The 17,226-nt window shown below is 44.6% G+C and overlaps 1 protein-coding gene across 4 annotated transcripts in view; it reads right to left on the bottom strand.

Moving 5' to 3' along the window:
• cnot4b (CCR4-NOT transcription complex, subunit 4b) overlaps positions 1 to 17,226 on the bottom strand; it is a 149,649-nt gene that overhangs the window by 53,520 nt on the left and 78,903 nt on the right. For all 4 annotated transcript variants that reach the window (XM_041216266.1, XM_041216268.1, XM_041216267.1 and 1 more), the window contains exons 8-9: positions 9,447 to 9,504; positions 7,378 to 7,630 (exon numbers count right to left, since the gene is read on the bottom strand). In XM_041216266.1, coding sequence (XP_041072200.1) covers positions 7,378 to 7,630; positions 9,447 to 9,504 — 311 coding nt within the window. The remainder of the gene's footprint in view (positions 1 to 7,377; positions 7,631 to 9,446; positions 9,505 to 17,226) is intronic.

Here is a 17,226-nt window from a genome sequence, read left to right as displayed (position 1 = left end):
AGAGAATGTGTTAATGGCAGAGCAAGAGTCAGCCCTCTGTGAAAGAACAGATTGAATAAGTGAGATGGCCCTGTTTGGAGACATGGGGGGCTAGCGAAAAAGGATTTTAAAAAAGGGATAAAAATAAAGATAAACATAAAAATAAGAAAAATATAAAAAAAATAAAAATTAAAATAAATAAAAATAGTTAACGCAAACTGGAAGAACAGCATCTCATCTTTCGATTAGGCATTTTACAGCCTTCCAGACTTAACATGGAGTTCAACAACTTCAGACCATGAACTCTCTCCTCCATCATGACCCCATGTTTTATTCCCCCTTTTTTTAACCTTGTTTTCTTTAATCCTTTTTTAAATTTATTTTTATATTTTATTCTTTTACTTATTTTTATATTTATCTTTATTTTTATTCATTTTTTTAATCCTTTTTCCCCAACCACTGCCTCCTCCCTCCCAATCCCAACAGGGCCATTCAATCTGTTCCTGCATAGAGGGCTGACCCTTGCTCTGCCATTACCACATTCTGCTTTCTCACCTTTATGCCACTATCAGCACCATCTTTTGTATTTACCAATACCATTAACAGTCCCTTTGTTTGTGTCCATGGCATCTTTGTCACTCTCTCCTAGCCCCGACCTAACACTGACCTTCTATTCTGCTTTACCTGTTCCATCCCCCCTCCAACAGTATAAATTCCATCTCATTTCTACTTCTCTTTAGCTCTGAAGAACCATACGGACTTGAATTGTTAATTCCATTTCTCTCTCCAGATGCAATCAGGCCTGAATTTTTCCGGCATTTCCTGTTTTTATTAGCATGTATTAACTCACCGCCACCTTCAAGGGCGGTTAGGGATGGGCAATGAACGCTGGCTTAGTCAGTGACTCGCACATCCCATGAATTAATTTTAAAAAACCATGGCTATGCCTATATTTGTAGTGGGACCAATAAATCAAATAAGTCTTACCACTGTCTTTGGGGAATTACAACCTAATGAAATTTCCTCTCAAACACTGAAGATAAAAATTTGTATCAAATCGACTGCAGCCCAGCACAGGAAAAGAAAGTACAATACCAAAAAAAAACGGAGAGGAATCGGTAGTCTTTCCTCGAGGTCCAGGTAACTTCTTGACTGTATCTGCCAAAGTTTTCCGCCTGATGCAAGAAATATTTTAGCAGTAAAAGGCATCAATGAGAGATGAAGATTGAAGAGGAAGCTAGACAAGTATGAGGGAGCAGGGAATAGATTGTTACGATGATGGATTTAGATGAGGAAACATGGGAGGAGGCTCGGGTGGAACTCAAACACTGGCATGGGCTGGTTTGCCAAATGCCCTGTTTCTGTGCTTTATGTCCTGTAGATTTTTATAAGTGAAGCGCGTCCTGTGCAAATGGTTATCCTGTTCAAACAGCATTTCTTCAATCTCAAGCAATAATAAGCTCAGAATCCCAGGTCACTTTCTCCCCTCAAACAGGAGGGAAAATTAAGTAAAGGAACTACCACATAACTGTAAACATGCTGGTGATTAAACAAAGAAAACAGTCAGAAAGTCAATAAATGTATTAGTAAGGCAAGAAATAATGTCTTTGAAGAAGTGTCTTTCAGAACAAGTTAATCTGTCAGAAAGGTGGAAGGATCTATGGGCCAAAGAAAACTTCATTCACCCTCCCAAGTAGGACGACTTTCAGGGTCAAAATTTCCCCCGTTTTAAGTGACAACAATGGAGATGTTTTATAATATAAATATCTGGGCAAGACAGGAAAAAAAGTTTTAAACCATGCTAATAATTCAGACTTTTTGTGACAATCCAGCCTTCTTCTGGTTAAGATTTCTGTAAAATTTTTCACTAATTTTTCAAGTTAGAACTTTTTAAATTGTTATCTACACTGCTCCAATGTGCCTTTGGATAAGGCAACATTAAATGTGAAAGTAAAAAAAAAAAATTACTATCAACTCCGAAGCTGAAGTTGAGTAATTGGCTCCAATAGAGGGATTCACTTTTCACAAGAAAAAGTTCACATCCTATCCTCACTCTTCTCCTCTTTCCCATCACTGATGGAACTGCACCTGAAGGGTCACAAAGCAGTTTCAAGCTATTCCTTCGGCAGAATAAACTGAATAGTTGCCTGAGTTGGAGATGATAGTCCAGAAAAGTTTCAATTTTATAAACACAACAGGTATTGCATCTCTCCTCCATGCCACTATTCAACATTGAGAATTTTCTTTTGGAGGGAGCGGGGTTCAATAAACTACTTTCACATTTAAGATACAAGTGCACAAAACATGAGGTGCATAATGATGCTTTTCAGTGCATTACAAAGCTATTGAGTGCTCAGTGCACGATAAAAAGGTAAAACATGCAGAGATTGGATGATGCAATAGCTTTGACACTAGCCTTCCATCTTTCGATTCAAACCAAGCCAGGCTGGTTACAAAGTCCTTTCTACATGTCGGCTGTTTGAATCCTAATCGACATAAGTTTGGGTCATCTCATTACAATTCCCAATTAAAAGGGATCACAGCACAAAAATGCCACTTATTTAGTATATTCAGATGTCACAGCATTGCTGGTGTGGAAAATGGCATGATAATCTAGGTGGGACGGAAGAGCTCTTAAGAAATTGCGTTAGAGTAATAATTCATCAAATTAACTCCAAAGGTCACAACAATTCTGGCTAAATATTCTGTCATTGAAGTTAACACTGATCTCAAACTTAATCAACAGAAGAGGGGAAGAAAGGGCACACAGTACTAATGCACGTAACACATCTGCAAAGGAAAGATTACAAGCACTGAGCAGAAAGCCGGGAGGACGCAACTTGAAATTATGGCAACGTCATCAAGTGACTGGAGGCTATAAATCAGTGATTCAGGCTGGGGGGTATTCATTTGACATTTCACTAAAATGTAGTTAGTAGGATTATACTATTTAAATATTTCAGAAATACCATCAAAAAAAGTTATAACAAAGGAGAATTGTTACAAACTTCACACAGGATAAATTTAATTCAACAGCACTTAAAGCTCTTCTTGTGAAATCAAGCTCACTCATACATCGACCTTACAATGGATCTCACCCATACCCAAAATGTGACCACAAGGAGGATAAAAATCCAGAGTCAACTATGCTTCATTGGATTGCCCTTTACAATATCACAACTGCAGAGTGAATCTGTATATCAAGAGGGTTTTGCAATATTATTCCACGAGTTTTCATTTCCATAACACTGTCATGGCACCTCACCTGTTCCTATCCAATCATGGTCACAGTTTAACTGGATACCACATGAAGATGTTCCAATTATTTCTATTCATTCCATGATTTCCTCCCAATATCTCATCCATAAGTTGAGTTGGAGATCTGTTCCTAGTTTTTAAACTAGCCGATTTTAGTTTAGGGTGACTGGCCCAATTTCCTTCCCTCTACACACAGTCCTTGCTTCCATATCACAAAAAGAACTAAAAACATAAGTGCAAAAAATTACAACACTGATACTACAAGTGTGAGATTATAGTTCTCGGGAAAGATCTCAGCGAGCTCGAGGGGGGCGGCTTTGGTGTTGCAAAAGTAGGAACCATATATATAAAAGAATAAAAGGTAGTCACATTATTAAATCCAATAAAGAATTCAGCAGCAATTTTTGTTTAGAATGTAAAACTCACCACACCGCGAGGTCAAGATGAATAGCATGGATGTACTTAAGAGGAAGCTAGTCAGGACATGAGGGAGAACGGAATAGAAGGAAGTGAGGGGGTGAGATAATGAAGTAAATAGAATGGAGGAGGCTCATGCAGAACAATATCTGAATAGACTTTGTTCATCCAAATGCCTTGTGCCCTGTTCTGAAGTTGTATATTTTATCAAGTTCTTTGCAAAAAGCACACAATCCTGATTCAACACCCTACCACAAGGTGCACATTAGTCTGTTCATGTTAACTGTGCTAGAAATTTAATTCTGCTTGTGAACATACAATACCTCATGCCCAGTCATAGGCCTGCAGTAGTCACTGATGGATAAGACCAGCACAGGTGTTCTCTCATCTCAAGTTTGAAAGTGGTATTTTCCAGCCATGCAGAAAGATAAACCATTTCATTGCTAAAATATTGCTCTTTCCCCTCATGTATCATTGGACATTTGCAATGTGCTATGGGAAGAGCGTATGCTGACTGTGTGCTGCTGGCCAGCATGAACATTCAAACTTAGGTTGGCTGATCAGTTACGTATCTCATCAGATACAACAAGCCGTCAATGGAAAATACTGTAATAAGCATAATCAAATTTCACAATCCCAATAACAGTTTGACTGGGTCAACATAAACTCATGGCCTTGCTCATTAGCAGCTACTGGCTTTCTTTTTATACAAGGTGTCCACCGGAAAGCCTCAAAGACACGCCCCTCAGTCCGAGTAATCCATCCTCAAAGCCCAGACAATCAACCACATTTGGTGTTTATGTTGATTTGTCCTATTTGAAAGTTGAGTATAATGGTCTTGATAAGGCTGCAGTTAACTCTGCTCTTATTGGTGGAAAAGGCCTAAATCAACACCAAAGCATTAGTAACATGGCATGCGCAAAATAATGGAACATGGATGTAAATCCCGAGACCTGCTCACCCCTCTCTGGTACACACTAAGAGCATAGAAAAATGTCAGGACACACTTATTTTACATTTTACTTAACAGGGCACTGGACATAATTCACTAGCTTAGGGAACACTACACATAACAAAGATAAAAACAAAAAACTGCTCATGCTGGAAATCCAAAACAAAAACAGAATTACCTGGAAAAACTCAGCAGGTCTGGCAGCATCGGCAGAGAAGAAGAGAGTTGACGTTTCGAGTCCTCATGACCCACATAACAAACCTTATCAAAAACTTAAGCAGCAATAATCTTCAGCGTAGAAAACAAGCAATGGAGAATTAGAGAATGATGCAAAACCTCAATGGAACGTTCAGTAATGTTTAAATAAAGTTACACAAATACATATGGAAAAGCTACTGCAGTGAAAAAACTTGACAGGTCTATTGCTGAAAAAAGGAGATATGTCTAAGCTTTTCATCTTGCACTCATCAGGACACTTCACAAAAATACCAATATAAAAAGGGAGAAACAACAATTTATCCTGTATGAGAAGAGCATACTGATTGGTTAGCAAGTGGACTCTAATTGGTAGGGGTGTTGCCATGGAGAATGCACCAGTGATGGCCATTGACAATTAACTGCCAAGTATTGTTCGAAATTTAAACCAGGCAGCTTGACATGGATTGGTCAAGGCATTGCCCTGAGGAATGAGTCAGCGAATGGTTGTCACTTATTTTGTTTAGCTAAAACAGGCGCAATACATACACGTTCTGCCTACAGGAACCAGACCCTGAATATTAATAAATGTTGTTTCCAGTACGGGCAAATGTGCCGCACTGTGAGCCCGAACTGAATCTTAAATTGGTCATCAGTGTAATTCTTGGCACACTGATGATTACTTAGCAAAAGTTGTCCAATCGCAGAATCACATCTAATGTTGGACACTATTTTGAGTTTTGCAAGCTGGTTGGGTATGGTGTGTACCTTACCCGTTGTGAACAGCTGGAACAAGCTGTTTAATACCATCCGCCAGTCTTTGGGACGTACAACCTTCATGAACAACATGAGCGGTATTCACCACTAACAGGATGCTGGCGTCAAGCCAAAAAGATGTTCTGCCTGTCACACAAGTAATGTGTATATGAATTTCAATGCCTGTGAGATGCTAGGTATGTAAGCCATACTGCACAAAGACCGGCAGATCGTTTCAAACATAATGTCGCAGCTGCTGCTAGGCAATGGACAAGGTACAGACCGTACCCAAGCAGCCCGCGTGTGCAAAATTCAAAACAGTGTCCAACATTAGATGTGATTCTGTGGTTGGACAACATTTGCTCAACAATCCTGAGCGCTAAGAATTACACTGACGACCAATTTAAGACTGCTAGTTGGGCTCGCAATGTGGCGCATTTGCGTGTACTGGAAGCTACATATATAAATACACGGGACCCTGTTCTTTGCAGACAGAAAGAACATGTACACACATTGCACCTGTTTCAGCTAAACAAAATAAGCGATAGCTATTCGCTGACTCATTGCTCAGGGCAATTCCTCGACCAATCAGGGTCAAGTTGCTTGGTTTAAATTTCAAACAATGCTTGGCGGTTGATTTTCAGTCACCATCATTGGTGCATTCTCCATGGCAACCCTCTACCAATTACCAACCAATCAACACTCTCTTCTCATCCAGTATAAATTGGTGCTTTCCCCTTATATTGGTATTTTTGAAGTGCCCTGGTGAGTGCATGAAAATCTTTGACATGTCTCTTTTTTCAACAATACTCCAGTTTTGTACCACTAAAGGCTAATTTAAAACATTACATTTTTGTCAGCAATCTGATCTGGAGGGTGAAACATGTATTTAAGAACAATTACATTGCAAGCAGAACACCCTGTTTATCAACATCACTTTTGCCCCAAAGCAAGCACAGAATATTTGATTGCACACTGATTTGTATTGGCAAAAATTTTACATTAGCACTGATTCCAGTTGGCAGCAACATTAGGCTACCTCATCCTAATTCTGCACAGAGACAGTTAATGATTCCGTGGTGCCAACACAAAATATTCTAAGATGTGACCAACTCAGCTACAAATCTGCATTGTTGCATCTTGGACTAGAAAACATATTCTAAATTCATTCTTGAAAACTGCCTTCCAGTGAAACCTGAATTCTGGAATTTATTTGTTGCTGATCTTTGTTTAGTGACAGCCGTGATCTGCTGACAGGAATTAAACTGTGCATTGCAGACACAAGCCTTAAATGATTTAGCAGGCCTGACAGCATCTGTGGAGAGGAAGACAGAGTTAACGTTTCGAGTCCGTATGATTCTTCATCAGCTCCACCTGACCCACCTCCCTCTAACAGCTTATATTTCATTTTTTCATTTCTATTTTTCTTTAGTTCTGATGAAGAGTCATATGGGCTTGAAATGTTAACTCTGTCTTCCTCTCTACAGATGCAGGTCAGACCTGCTGAGTTTTTCCAGCTACTTTGTTTTTGTTTCAGATTTCCAGCATCCGTAGTATTTTGCTTTTAGCCTTAAATGATTGATAGATTACAGTGAGGTAACTAAGCATCTTTTGGGGAACATGTACAACATTGTCTTCCTTCCATCACTCCAGCTGTTCCAATTTATGTACATCTATTAATGCTGCTTTACACCATGCTCCATTTAGTTCATAGGTTTTTTGCACTTCATAGAAGTGCGTATTAGAAAGAGTGCCCTTTTAGTATCAAAGGACCAAACACGATCTCCTAGCTCCAGTCAGACACTGACAAAGGCACATACCTGATGTAAAGAGACTCTGTGGCTCCGGTGCTGTTGGCCAGTCATGTGTTGATGGCGATGAAGTGGGATAAAGCAGGCTGTTTGGGAGAGGGTTGGGGTGTCTGAAGTTACTGTTGTCTGAAAAGAGGGACTGGGATTCTGCTGCAGCCCCCTCAAAAGGAGACCGTGCATTATGATTGGATGAACTAATGGGGACGACTGGATTGGGTTTTGTTAAACCTGGCGGTGGTGACGGTGTTTCACTGGTAGGGATCTGAAATGGAGACACAGTTGCATGTTAGTAATTGGATTACTGAAGAGGCACAATACAATGAAGACCAGAAATTAAAAGTTTCCCATTGACTCCAGGCAGGTCAACTGAGTGGTGCAGCTCCCCACTTGCCCTGACATTTGCACTCGATGCTAAAATATACAGAATACTTCAGTAGATATGGAGGTGTTTGCAGGTTGAATTTAGAATAGTTTGTTTGAATGTTTTTCACGTCATTCAGCCTATTTCTCACAGGAAAAGTACCATTCAGCCCCTTCAGCCTGGTCCACCGTTCTAACTGTGGCTGCTCAGCATCTTAACTCCATCTACTTTGACACCCCTAGCTAAATAAATTGAACAATTCAGTCTTAAAAATTTAATTTGACACAGAGCCCACAGCTTTTTGGGAGAGAGAAAGTATGGCATTTCTACTAGGTTTAGTATTAAAGGGCACACTCTCATTTCACACTTAAATGACCTAGCTCTAATTTTGATTGGCTTGGGAATGCAGAATAAGGGGGCATAAATCTACCTTGTTGCATCTTTTCATTGTTTTAAACCACTCAATGTGATCACCTCGAAACCTTCCAACATGATGCAAACCACATTTATGCAACCTGTCCTCAATTTAACCCTTTCAACCCAAGCATAATTGTAGGTCACGAATACATGCCCTCAACCAACCGAAAGGACAAGGACAAGGACAGCATGCACATAGGAACACTACCACCTCCAGCTTTCCCTCCAAGTCACACACCATCCAAGACTTCCAAATATATCATGGCTCCTGGATCAAAATCCTGGAACCCCCCTTCCGAACAGCTCTGTGGGAACACCTTCACCACATGGACTGCAACTATTCAAGAAAGTGGCTCAGCACAACCATCAAGGGAAATCGGGATGGGAAATAAATGTCAGCCTTGCTAGCACTGCCCCCAGCTGGAGAGTGAATGAAAACAATTCTGATGAATCTGCACTGTAACTCTTCCAAAGCCAATATATCCTTCCTGAGGTATGGCACCCAAAACTGTACATACTCTAGATGGGGTCTAACCAAAGCTCAATATAACTGAAGGCACCACTGACAGTAACAGAATGATTAAAGGTTGGGATGAGCAACAGAACAGATAGGAAAGCAGTGATCTCAGAGGGTTAAGGATTGGAGGAAATTATTAGAGATTGAGAAATAGAGAAGATGGGTCACAGAGGGATTTAAAAACAAGAATGAATTTCAGAAAGTGCTTATCGCAGTACTTTTAAAAATAGCACCAAGATTACCACATTTAGTTTTGTTGTGGTGCATTTTTAAAACATTTGCTTGCATTGGTATGTGGCAGTTTAGGTCTATTATGTGGGGTGGGGGAAGTGAATGTGGAGTTGAGGTAGAACTGATTGTAGTGAATGGGCAGGCTTGAAGGGCTGAACAGCCGACTCCGGCTCTCTCTCTCTCTCTCTCATGTTCTTCTACAGAAATGTCAGAAAGATAGCTGTTGCGAGAACCATAAATTCACAACTGATCCAGGGTGGTGTTCTCACATTAGGCAGATACAAAAGTTTTCCTTTCGTATTTGGCTGTGCTTCCCCAATCCAGGGATGCGGAGTAGAATTAGAAGGGAAAACTGTACCTTTCCCGTGTGGGCATATGATCAAAATAAGCCAGAATTCAAGGTATTAGAAAATAATTGTGATGTGTCAATCACTGAAAGGATAGGCATGGAAGAAGGGCGAGGAGAGATTACAAAACAGATAGGGTTGAACTAGAGCACTGAAGGGTGCTTAATGGACTAGGCATATATTAAAAGATCCAAATGCACCTTACCTGTTGTAAATTGTCTCCATTTCCTAGACTGAGTGCTTCTGGTGGTTTATCCACAGGTCTGCAAAAAATAGAAATTGTAACAAGTTGATAAAGTGTGCCCGCAGCAGTGCTCAGTGTGTCAGTCTGCTCGTTTTCCATGAACTTTTTTATCAAAGAGAAGATCAGGTGAGGGGTGAGGCTCACGGAGCAAGATTTCACCAACGTTCAAGAAAGTAAAATGAAAGTCAAGATGAATTAGGAAATTAGCAGGAGATTGTTACAACACTCATGGTATAAAAAAGTCAAAAAGCAGCAAATGAATTAAATACAATGCCACTGCACGGTCAGTGGCACATGCCTGCAATCTGGTATGGCACAGTCCTAATGTTAGCCAACACAATTGGTAGGCAGAGTGTGGAAGTTAAAAGTTGAGCAGTATGTTGCACTATAGGTGTCAAGGTGACCATACATTCATCAGCTTAGGTAAAAATAGCTTTGTTTAAACTTGGCATCTTTTAAGAATACATTGACATTGATATTTGAGCTATTTTTCTCAAACAATGGGTGCGGCATTCACCGGTCACTAATAAAAAGCAAGGCTTATACTGATGATGACTGACCAGCTTTAAGTCAAGGTTTCTCTTGCAGAATTTAACCAAAGAATGTTGAGTTTTGTTTATTTTCACAAAACACAGTAATATTCAACTCTCAGGAAACTGGAACTTGTGAATGTTAATTACACAGAATATTCAGTTAGTTACTTAGGGTATTTACTCTTCAGACATTTGCTCATGGAAATATTTACAACTTATGATTGGCACAACCTCGCCCAAATCTATCTATGATACACCCCGAGCATAACAACTACAGAGATGAAGACATGGCTATATTGAACCCATATTAAGTCCTTAAAATGTAATGTGTGGCTCCAGGGAGTGAACAGGAGCCAGAAATGATACTGCAGTATTGTCAAACCAACTTAATTTACTTCCCTATTAACAATGCATATGATGCTGTTTGTTATCTTGAGGCTGCAGTTTATTTCACCAGGGATTATAAACAGCACTAGCATTTCAAAAACCAACATCGTTGCTGGCTAACAGATTTTCATTATTTCATGTAAGCATGCAGCTGACTGACAGCAAGTGAGTGATCGGACAGATCAAATGAGTAGTGTGCAGAAGCTCACCTTTTGATGAAATACCCAGTGCTTCAGCTGCTGCATCACTAAGCCACACAAAGCTGTGTTTGATTTCTGGTTTATTCCAAATTATCCAATCTCAGCTGGTATTGCAGCTAGGGACCATAGTTATCTGTGTTCCTGGGCTACAGTTGAAATAAAAGTAAAGCTAGAGCCCTTGCTCCAGATCTCTCTACACAGTGACCAGTTATGCAAACTACATGTATGGGCATGTGTTTGAACATTGGATGAGGACTTGGTTGTGATGGAAGCCAAGGCCATTGTGTCTGTTTATATTCCCTGCCTTGGCTTTCATGTGAAGAAATGGCCACTGGGGAAACGTCCTGAAGAATTCCCAATAAGTAGAAACTAAGCACCAGCAAACAGGTCAGTGACTTCAGGAGAGTAGCAAGACAACTGGCAAGTACACAGACCAGAATGCTGGAGATCAAGAATGAAGACCAACAACCAATTCCTGCAGTGATTGTTCAACATCTGTTGCAATAGATTCCAACCTGAAACAAAAACCTTTCAGTTGAGGCCTGCAAATCAAAACGCACAGGGGCTGATAACCTTCAAATGCAAAAAAGATCTTCTCTGTAGCTCTGAGGTGATAGATAGTGCTCCAGGATGTCTCACGTCACGTTAGTCTTTAAATATAGTATTCACAAAAACAGCACATTCTTTGTGGAGCCACAATCTTAGTCTTATTTGCCCATTCATTCACAGGACAGCATGCCAGCATTTAATGCCCATTCCTAATTGCCCTTGTGAAGGGGGTGATGAGCTGTCTTCTGGAACCACTGCAGTCCATGCGATATAGGTACACCACAATGCTGTTAGAGAGTTCCATGATTTTCATCCAATGATGATGAAGGAAAGGCGATATATTTCCAAATCAGGATGGTGAGAGATTTGGAGGTGAAATTGGTGTTTCGACGCACCTGCTGACCTTGTCCTTCTTGGTGGTAGGGGTTTGGAAGGTGCTGCTGAAGGAGCCTTAGGGATATGCTGCAATGCAGCTCGCAGGTGGTACACATGCCAACCATCAAGTGCTAGGGGTGGAGGGACTGTAGGTTTAAGGTGCAGGGTGGGGTGCGAAGCAAGTAGGCTATGTGCTGCAAGGTATCATGCTCCTTTGGTGTTGCTTCTAAATGCACTCATCCATCCAAGTGGAAAGTATTCCAGCACACTCCTAATTTGTGCCTTGTAAAAGATGGATTGGCTTTGGTGAGTCAGTTGAGTACTCGCTGCAAAATTCACAACCTGCTCTCAGAAATATTGCTGGTGGGGGATTCACCGATGGCAATGTTGTTTATATTCAAAGGGAGGTAGCTCAACTTACTAGTTCTCAAGACGTGAGGTGAGCGAGAGAGAGGGGAGGAAAGAGTGAGGGGGGGGAAAGAGAGGGGGGGGGGGGAAGAGAGAGGGGGGGGGGGAAGAGAGAGAGGGGGGGGAAGAGAGAGGGGGGGGGAAGAGAGAGGGAGGGGGGGAAGAGAGGGAGGGGGGGAAGAGAGAGGGGGGGGGGGAAGAGAGGGGGGGGGGGAAGAGAGGGGGGGGGGGAAAGAGAGAGGGGGGGGGGGAAAGAGAGAGGGGGGGGGGAAAGAGAGAGGGGGGGGAAAGAGAGAGGGGGGGGAAAGAGAGAGGGAGGGGAAAAGAGAGAGGGGGGGGAAAAGAGAGAGGGGGGGGAAAAGAGAGAGGGGGGGGGGAAAGAGAGAGGGGGGGGGAAAAGAGAGAGGGGGGGGGAAGAGAGAGGGGGGGGAAGAGAGAGGGGGGGGGAAGAGAGAGGGGGGGGAAAGAGAGAGGGGGGGGAAAGAGAGAGGGAAGGAAGAGAGAGGGGGGGGAAGAGAGAGGGGGGGGAAAGAGAGAGGGGGGGGAAAGAGAGAGGGGGGGGAAAGAGAGAGGGGGGGGAAAGAGAGATGGGGGGGAAAGAGAGAGGGGGGGAAGAGAGAGGGGGGGGAAAGAGAGAGGGGGGGGAAAGAGAGAGGGGGGGAAAGAGAGAGGGGGGGGAAAGAGAGAGGGGGGGGAAAGAGAGAGGGGGGGAAAGAGAGAGGGGGGGGAAAGAGAGAGGGGGGGAAAGAGAGAGGGGGGGAAAGAGAGAGGGGGGAAAAGAGAGAGGGGGGAAAGAGAGAGGGGGGGGAAAGAGAGAGGGGGGGGAAAGAGAGAGGGGGGGGAAAGAGAGAGGGGGGGAAAGAGAGAGGGGGGGAAGAGAGAGGGGGGGGAAAGAGAGGGGGGGGAAAGAGAGGGGGGGAAGAGAGGGGGGGGAAGAGAGGGGGGGGAAGAGAGGTGGGGGAAGAGAGGTGGGGGAAGAGAGGTGGGGGAAGAGAGGTGGGGGAAGAGAGGTGGGGGAAGAGAGGGGGCGGGAAGGGGGGGGGGGAAGAGAGGGGGGGGAAGAGAGGGGGGGGAAGAGAGGGGGGGGAAGAGAGGGGGGGGGAAGGGGGGGGGGAAGGGGGGGGGAAGAGAGGGGGGGGGAAGAGAGGGGGGGGGAAGAGAGGGGGGGGAAAGAGAGGGGGGGGAAAGAGAGGGGGGGGAAAGAGAGGGGGGGGAAGAGAGGGGGGGGAAGAGAGGGGGGGGAAGAGAGGGGGGGGAAAGAGAGGGGGGGGGGGGGAAAGAGAGGGGGGGAAAGAGAGGTGGGGGGAAAGAGAGGGGGGGAAGAGAGGGGGGGAAGAGAGGGGGGGGAAGAGAGAGGGGGGGAAGAGAGGGGGGGGGAAGAGAGGGGGGGGGAAGAGAGGGGTGGGGGAGGAGAAGGGGGGGAAGAGAGGGGTGGGGGAGGAGAAGGGGGGGGAAGAGAGGGGTGGGGGAGGAGAAGGGGGGAAGAGAGGGGTGGGGGAGGAGAAGGGGGGGAAGAGAAGGGGGGGAAGAGACGGGTGGGGGGGAAGAGAGGGGTGGGAAGAGAGGGGGGGGAAGAGAGGGGGGGGAAGAGAGGGGGGGGAAGAGGGGGGGGGAAGAGAGGGGGGGAAGAGAGGGGGGGAAGAGAGGGGGGGAAGAGGGGGGGGGAAGAGAGGGGGGGAAGAGGGGGGGGAAGAGGGGGGGGAAGAGGGGGGGAAGAGGGGGGGGGAGCGGGGGGGGAAGAGGGGGGGGGAAGAGAGGGGGGGAAAGGGGTGGGGAGAGAGAGGGGTGGGGAGAGAGAGAGGGGTGGGGAGAGAGAGGGGTGGGGAGAGAGAGGGGTGGGGAGAGAGAGGGGTGGGGAGAGAGGGGGGTGAGGAGAGAGAGGGGTGGGGAGAGAGAGGGGTGGGGAGAGAGAGGGGTGGGGAGAGAGAGGGGTGAGGAGAGAGAGGGGTGAGGAGAGTGAGGGGTGAGGAGAGTGAGGGGTGAGGAGAGAGAGGGGTGAGGAGAGAGGGGGGTGAGGAGAGTGAGGGGTGAGGAGAGAGAGAGAGGGGGGGAGAGAGAGAGGGGTGGGGAGAGAGAGAGGGGTGGGGAGAGAGAGGGGTGGGGAGAGAGAGGGGTGAGGAGAGAGGGGGGTGAGGAGAGAGGGGGGTGAGGAGAGAGAGGGGTGAGGAGAGAGAGGGGTGAGGAGAGAGAGAGAGAGGGGGGGAGAGAGAGAGGGGTGGGGAGAGAGAGAGGGGTGGGGAGAGAGAGGGGTGGGGAGAGAGAGGGGTGGGGAGAGAGAGGGGTGGGGAGAGAGAGGGGTGAGGAGAGAGAGGGGTGAGGAGAGTGAGGGGTGAGGAGAGAGAGGGGTGAGGAGAGAGAGGGGTGAGGAGAGAGAGGGGTGAGGAGAGAGAGGGGTGAGGAGAGAGAGGGGTGAGGAGAGAGGGGGGTGAGGAGAGAGGGGGGTGAGGAGAGAGGGGGGTGAGGAGAGAGGGGTGGAGAGAGAGAGGGGGGGAGAGAGAGAGGGGGGGGAGAGAGAGAGAGGGGGGGAGAGAGAGAGGGGGGAGAGAGAGAGGGGGGGAGAGAGAGAGGGGGGGAGAGAGAGAGGGGGGGAGAGAGAGAGGGGGGGAGAGAGAGAGGGGAGAGAGAGAGGGGAGAGAGAGAGGGGAGAGAGAGATGGGCGGGAGAGAGAGAGGGGGGTGGAAGAGGAGAGAGAGTGGGGGGAAGAGATGGGGGGTATCGTGTTTGAACACTTAACCCGAGAATGGAAAAATCAATCTTCATATCCAACACTCAACAGAAAATATATTATACAGAAGAAATTATTTTGAACCACTTCTCTCTTTTTACATTCAGTCCTGGTTGGGAATGGCTCCAGGAGTACTATTGTCTGGTATCTCAATCAAGTGGTCACTTTTCATGTGGAAAGTAGTCATGAATGCTGGCATGCTACTGCACCATGGAACGCCATCACCACCAAACCCAATCCTGTCTTTAACCAATGTGCGCACATGCACAAACTTTCCAATGGGATATGATGTATTCTGAACATGTCCAGCATTCTTCGTTCATTGCTCAGCTCCAGGATACCAAACCTGACTGCAAATTGTCCAGTTTCGCCCTGACTGAAATCAGTTTAGTCCGCACAAGTGGCATGAAAGCTGTGACACTGGTGCTGCTTCCTGGTCAGTAAACAACTGAACCATTAAAGGGATTCTGGACAAGGTTGACAAGAGATCCATTACTTGTCAGAACAGGAAAGTATTGCCAACTGGCAATTTATGTAGGAAGTCAAGAAAATGGTCAGTCTTGCTGTAAAACTTGACTGATATGAAAACAGGCCCTAGTGTATTCAGTTTCCTCAAGAGCATAGAGTGCACTTTTAGCTTAACCACCTCTCAAAACCGTCCATTTTAAAAATTGATTTGAACACACATGGTTATCCTCAATGCAAAGGGGAATTCCACTGACTCTCCATGAACGTTCACATCAGGTTTTTGGTAATGAAAAGTACACCATGCATACAAAAAATATGATTGTCAACAGGCCGGCAAGTCTCTTGTTTGAAGCATGGAGAGATGTTAACGATCTTGCAGCGTATTTCTATTCAGGCTTTGTGTCATGTCAACCATCAAGAGCACAAGAACTCTGGGTACAAGAGCTGGCATCAAGTCACCAAAATTTGGCGAGTAACCTGATTGGCTGTGAACAAAAAGAATTGCTTCCCCTGCTCAGTATGGGTTATTTCAGTCCGAGAGAGAAATAAAGCCAATCACTGACCTGAGTTCTGTGTCAAGACCTTCTGGGGTCATGTGTTCGGGTTCTGAACCATTATCAAGTATAGGAGGCGTTTTCCTGTGTTCGAGTGTTAGACCATTGGCTGCTTTAGCTGTGCTCAGTAATGACGGTCAGGCATCTTTATTACTACTATTGGGCCTGTAAGGGGAAAGAATGGCAAAAATACTGAGTACCTCCCAAATCTACACAAGAAGTTTCTTCAGCCCAGAGATGCTGTTCACTTAGCGGAAATCTTCCAAAAGGAATCCAGCCTGAGATGGTTGTGTTGGCATTGTGCATCCTTACCAGCCAGTGGTACTAACAGCATCCATACTGAGAGGCCCAACTCATTCCTATGCAGCTGAATAATGGACAAGTCCTCTGCGACATGAGGAAAGATGAGAGGGGTAAAGTGGTTTGTTCAGGGGAAAAAAGGGATCTTGAGTCCTGGTAATTTTGCAAAATTTTGAAGTCAGCCATTGTATTTCTTAGTGTTCTAAGTGTTCAGAGTATTCTACACTGTTTGTGCCTCTCTTTGCACAACAGTACTGCAATATACATATGCTAAACAGAAAGAATATAACTGGATAGTACAAATAGTGAGCACGAGTATTTGGCAGCACTATCTTGCTACAGATTCTGAAATACTTGGAGATGCTGCACATTTTCTACTGTTAATCTTCATAATACACTTGAGCAATCAGGAGCCCCATTTGATGAGTCAGTCACTTGACAGGTTTCCGATGGCTGTAATACGAAGCATAAAGTTCACCATTTCCATGACAACTCTGTCCCCGGTGCTCTGCACTGAATAAATTGATATGGCAGCATCCAAAGTCTTGGCTCTGACATGGAAGTACCTATTAAGGTATATAACATACTATATTATTCTCAAGATAAAACCAACTACATTTAAGCCAATGACACTTTATATTCGAGAGCCACAATACGACGTGACTATCCAATCATGATTCAACCGAGTAGCTTAAAAATACTCAAGACACACAATAAGAAGTGAAATGTAGTTACCCATTCCTCCCAAATTGCCATAAAAATCCATCAAAATTCTAACATGTGAAACAATGCTTGCGATTTAAATTAACTTAATCTTATTGGGTTCTGCAAAAAAGACTGGTGAGTCACATTAATTCCTTTGAAGACTAAAGTACATTTTTGCCAATTAGTAAAATTCTTTAGTCAATAAGTAATGAGAAATCCCAAGTGTTTAAGAGTTCCATCTCTCTAGAATCATCCTTTTAAAGGGAGAAATTAGTCATTAAGTTCATTTGTCTGATGATTCAGTAGTTGGGATTTTATCGTGATACAATATGAAGTTCACTGCACAGAAATTCAAACCTTTGATGTAAATCATCGTCCTGATGCTGTGAGGGCTGATGGAAGATGATTGTGCATCTTTGAGAGTTGAAATGGTAATGTTAACCTCCATGCGGATGAACTGTTGTTTGGAATTTCACACCAAGAGCTGTTTGCGTATACGTACTTGGGGGCAAAACATGCCAATTGTATTTTTGGGCA

Source organism: Carcharodon carcharias, chromosome 21 (assembly GCF_017639515.1).
Source record: "Carcharodon carcharias isolate sCarCar2 chromosome 21, sCarCar2.pri, whole genome shotgun sequence".
Lineage (NCBI taxonomy): Eukaryota > Metazoa > Chordata > Chondrichthyes > Lamniformes > Lamnidae > Carcharodon > Carcharodon carcharias.
Note: the sequence above shows the minus strand (reverse complement) of the source record. Positions and strands in the feature narration are given on the sequence as shown.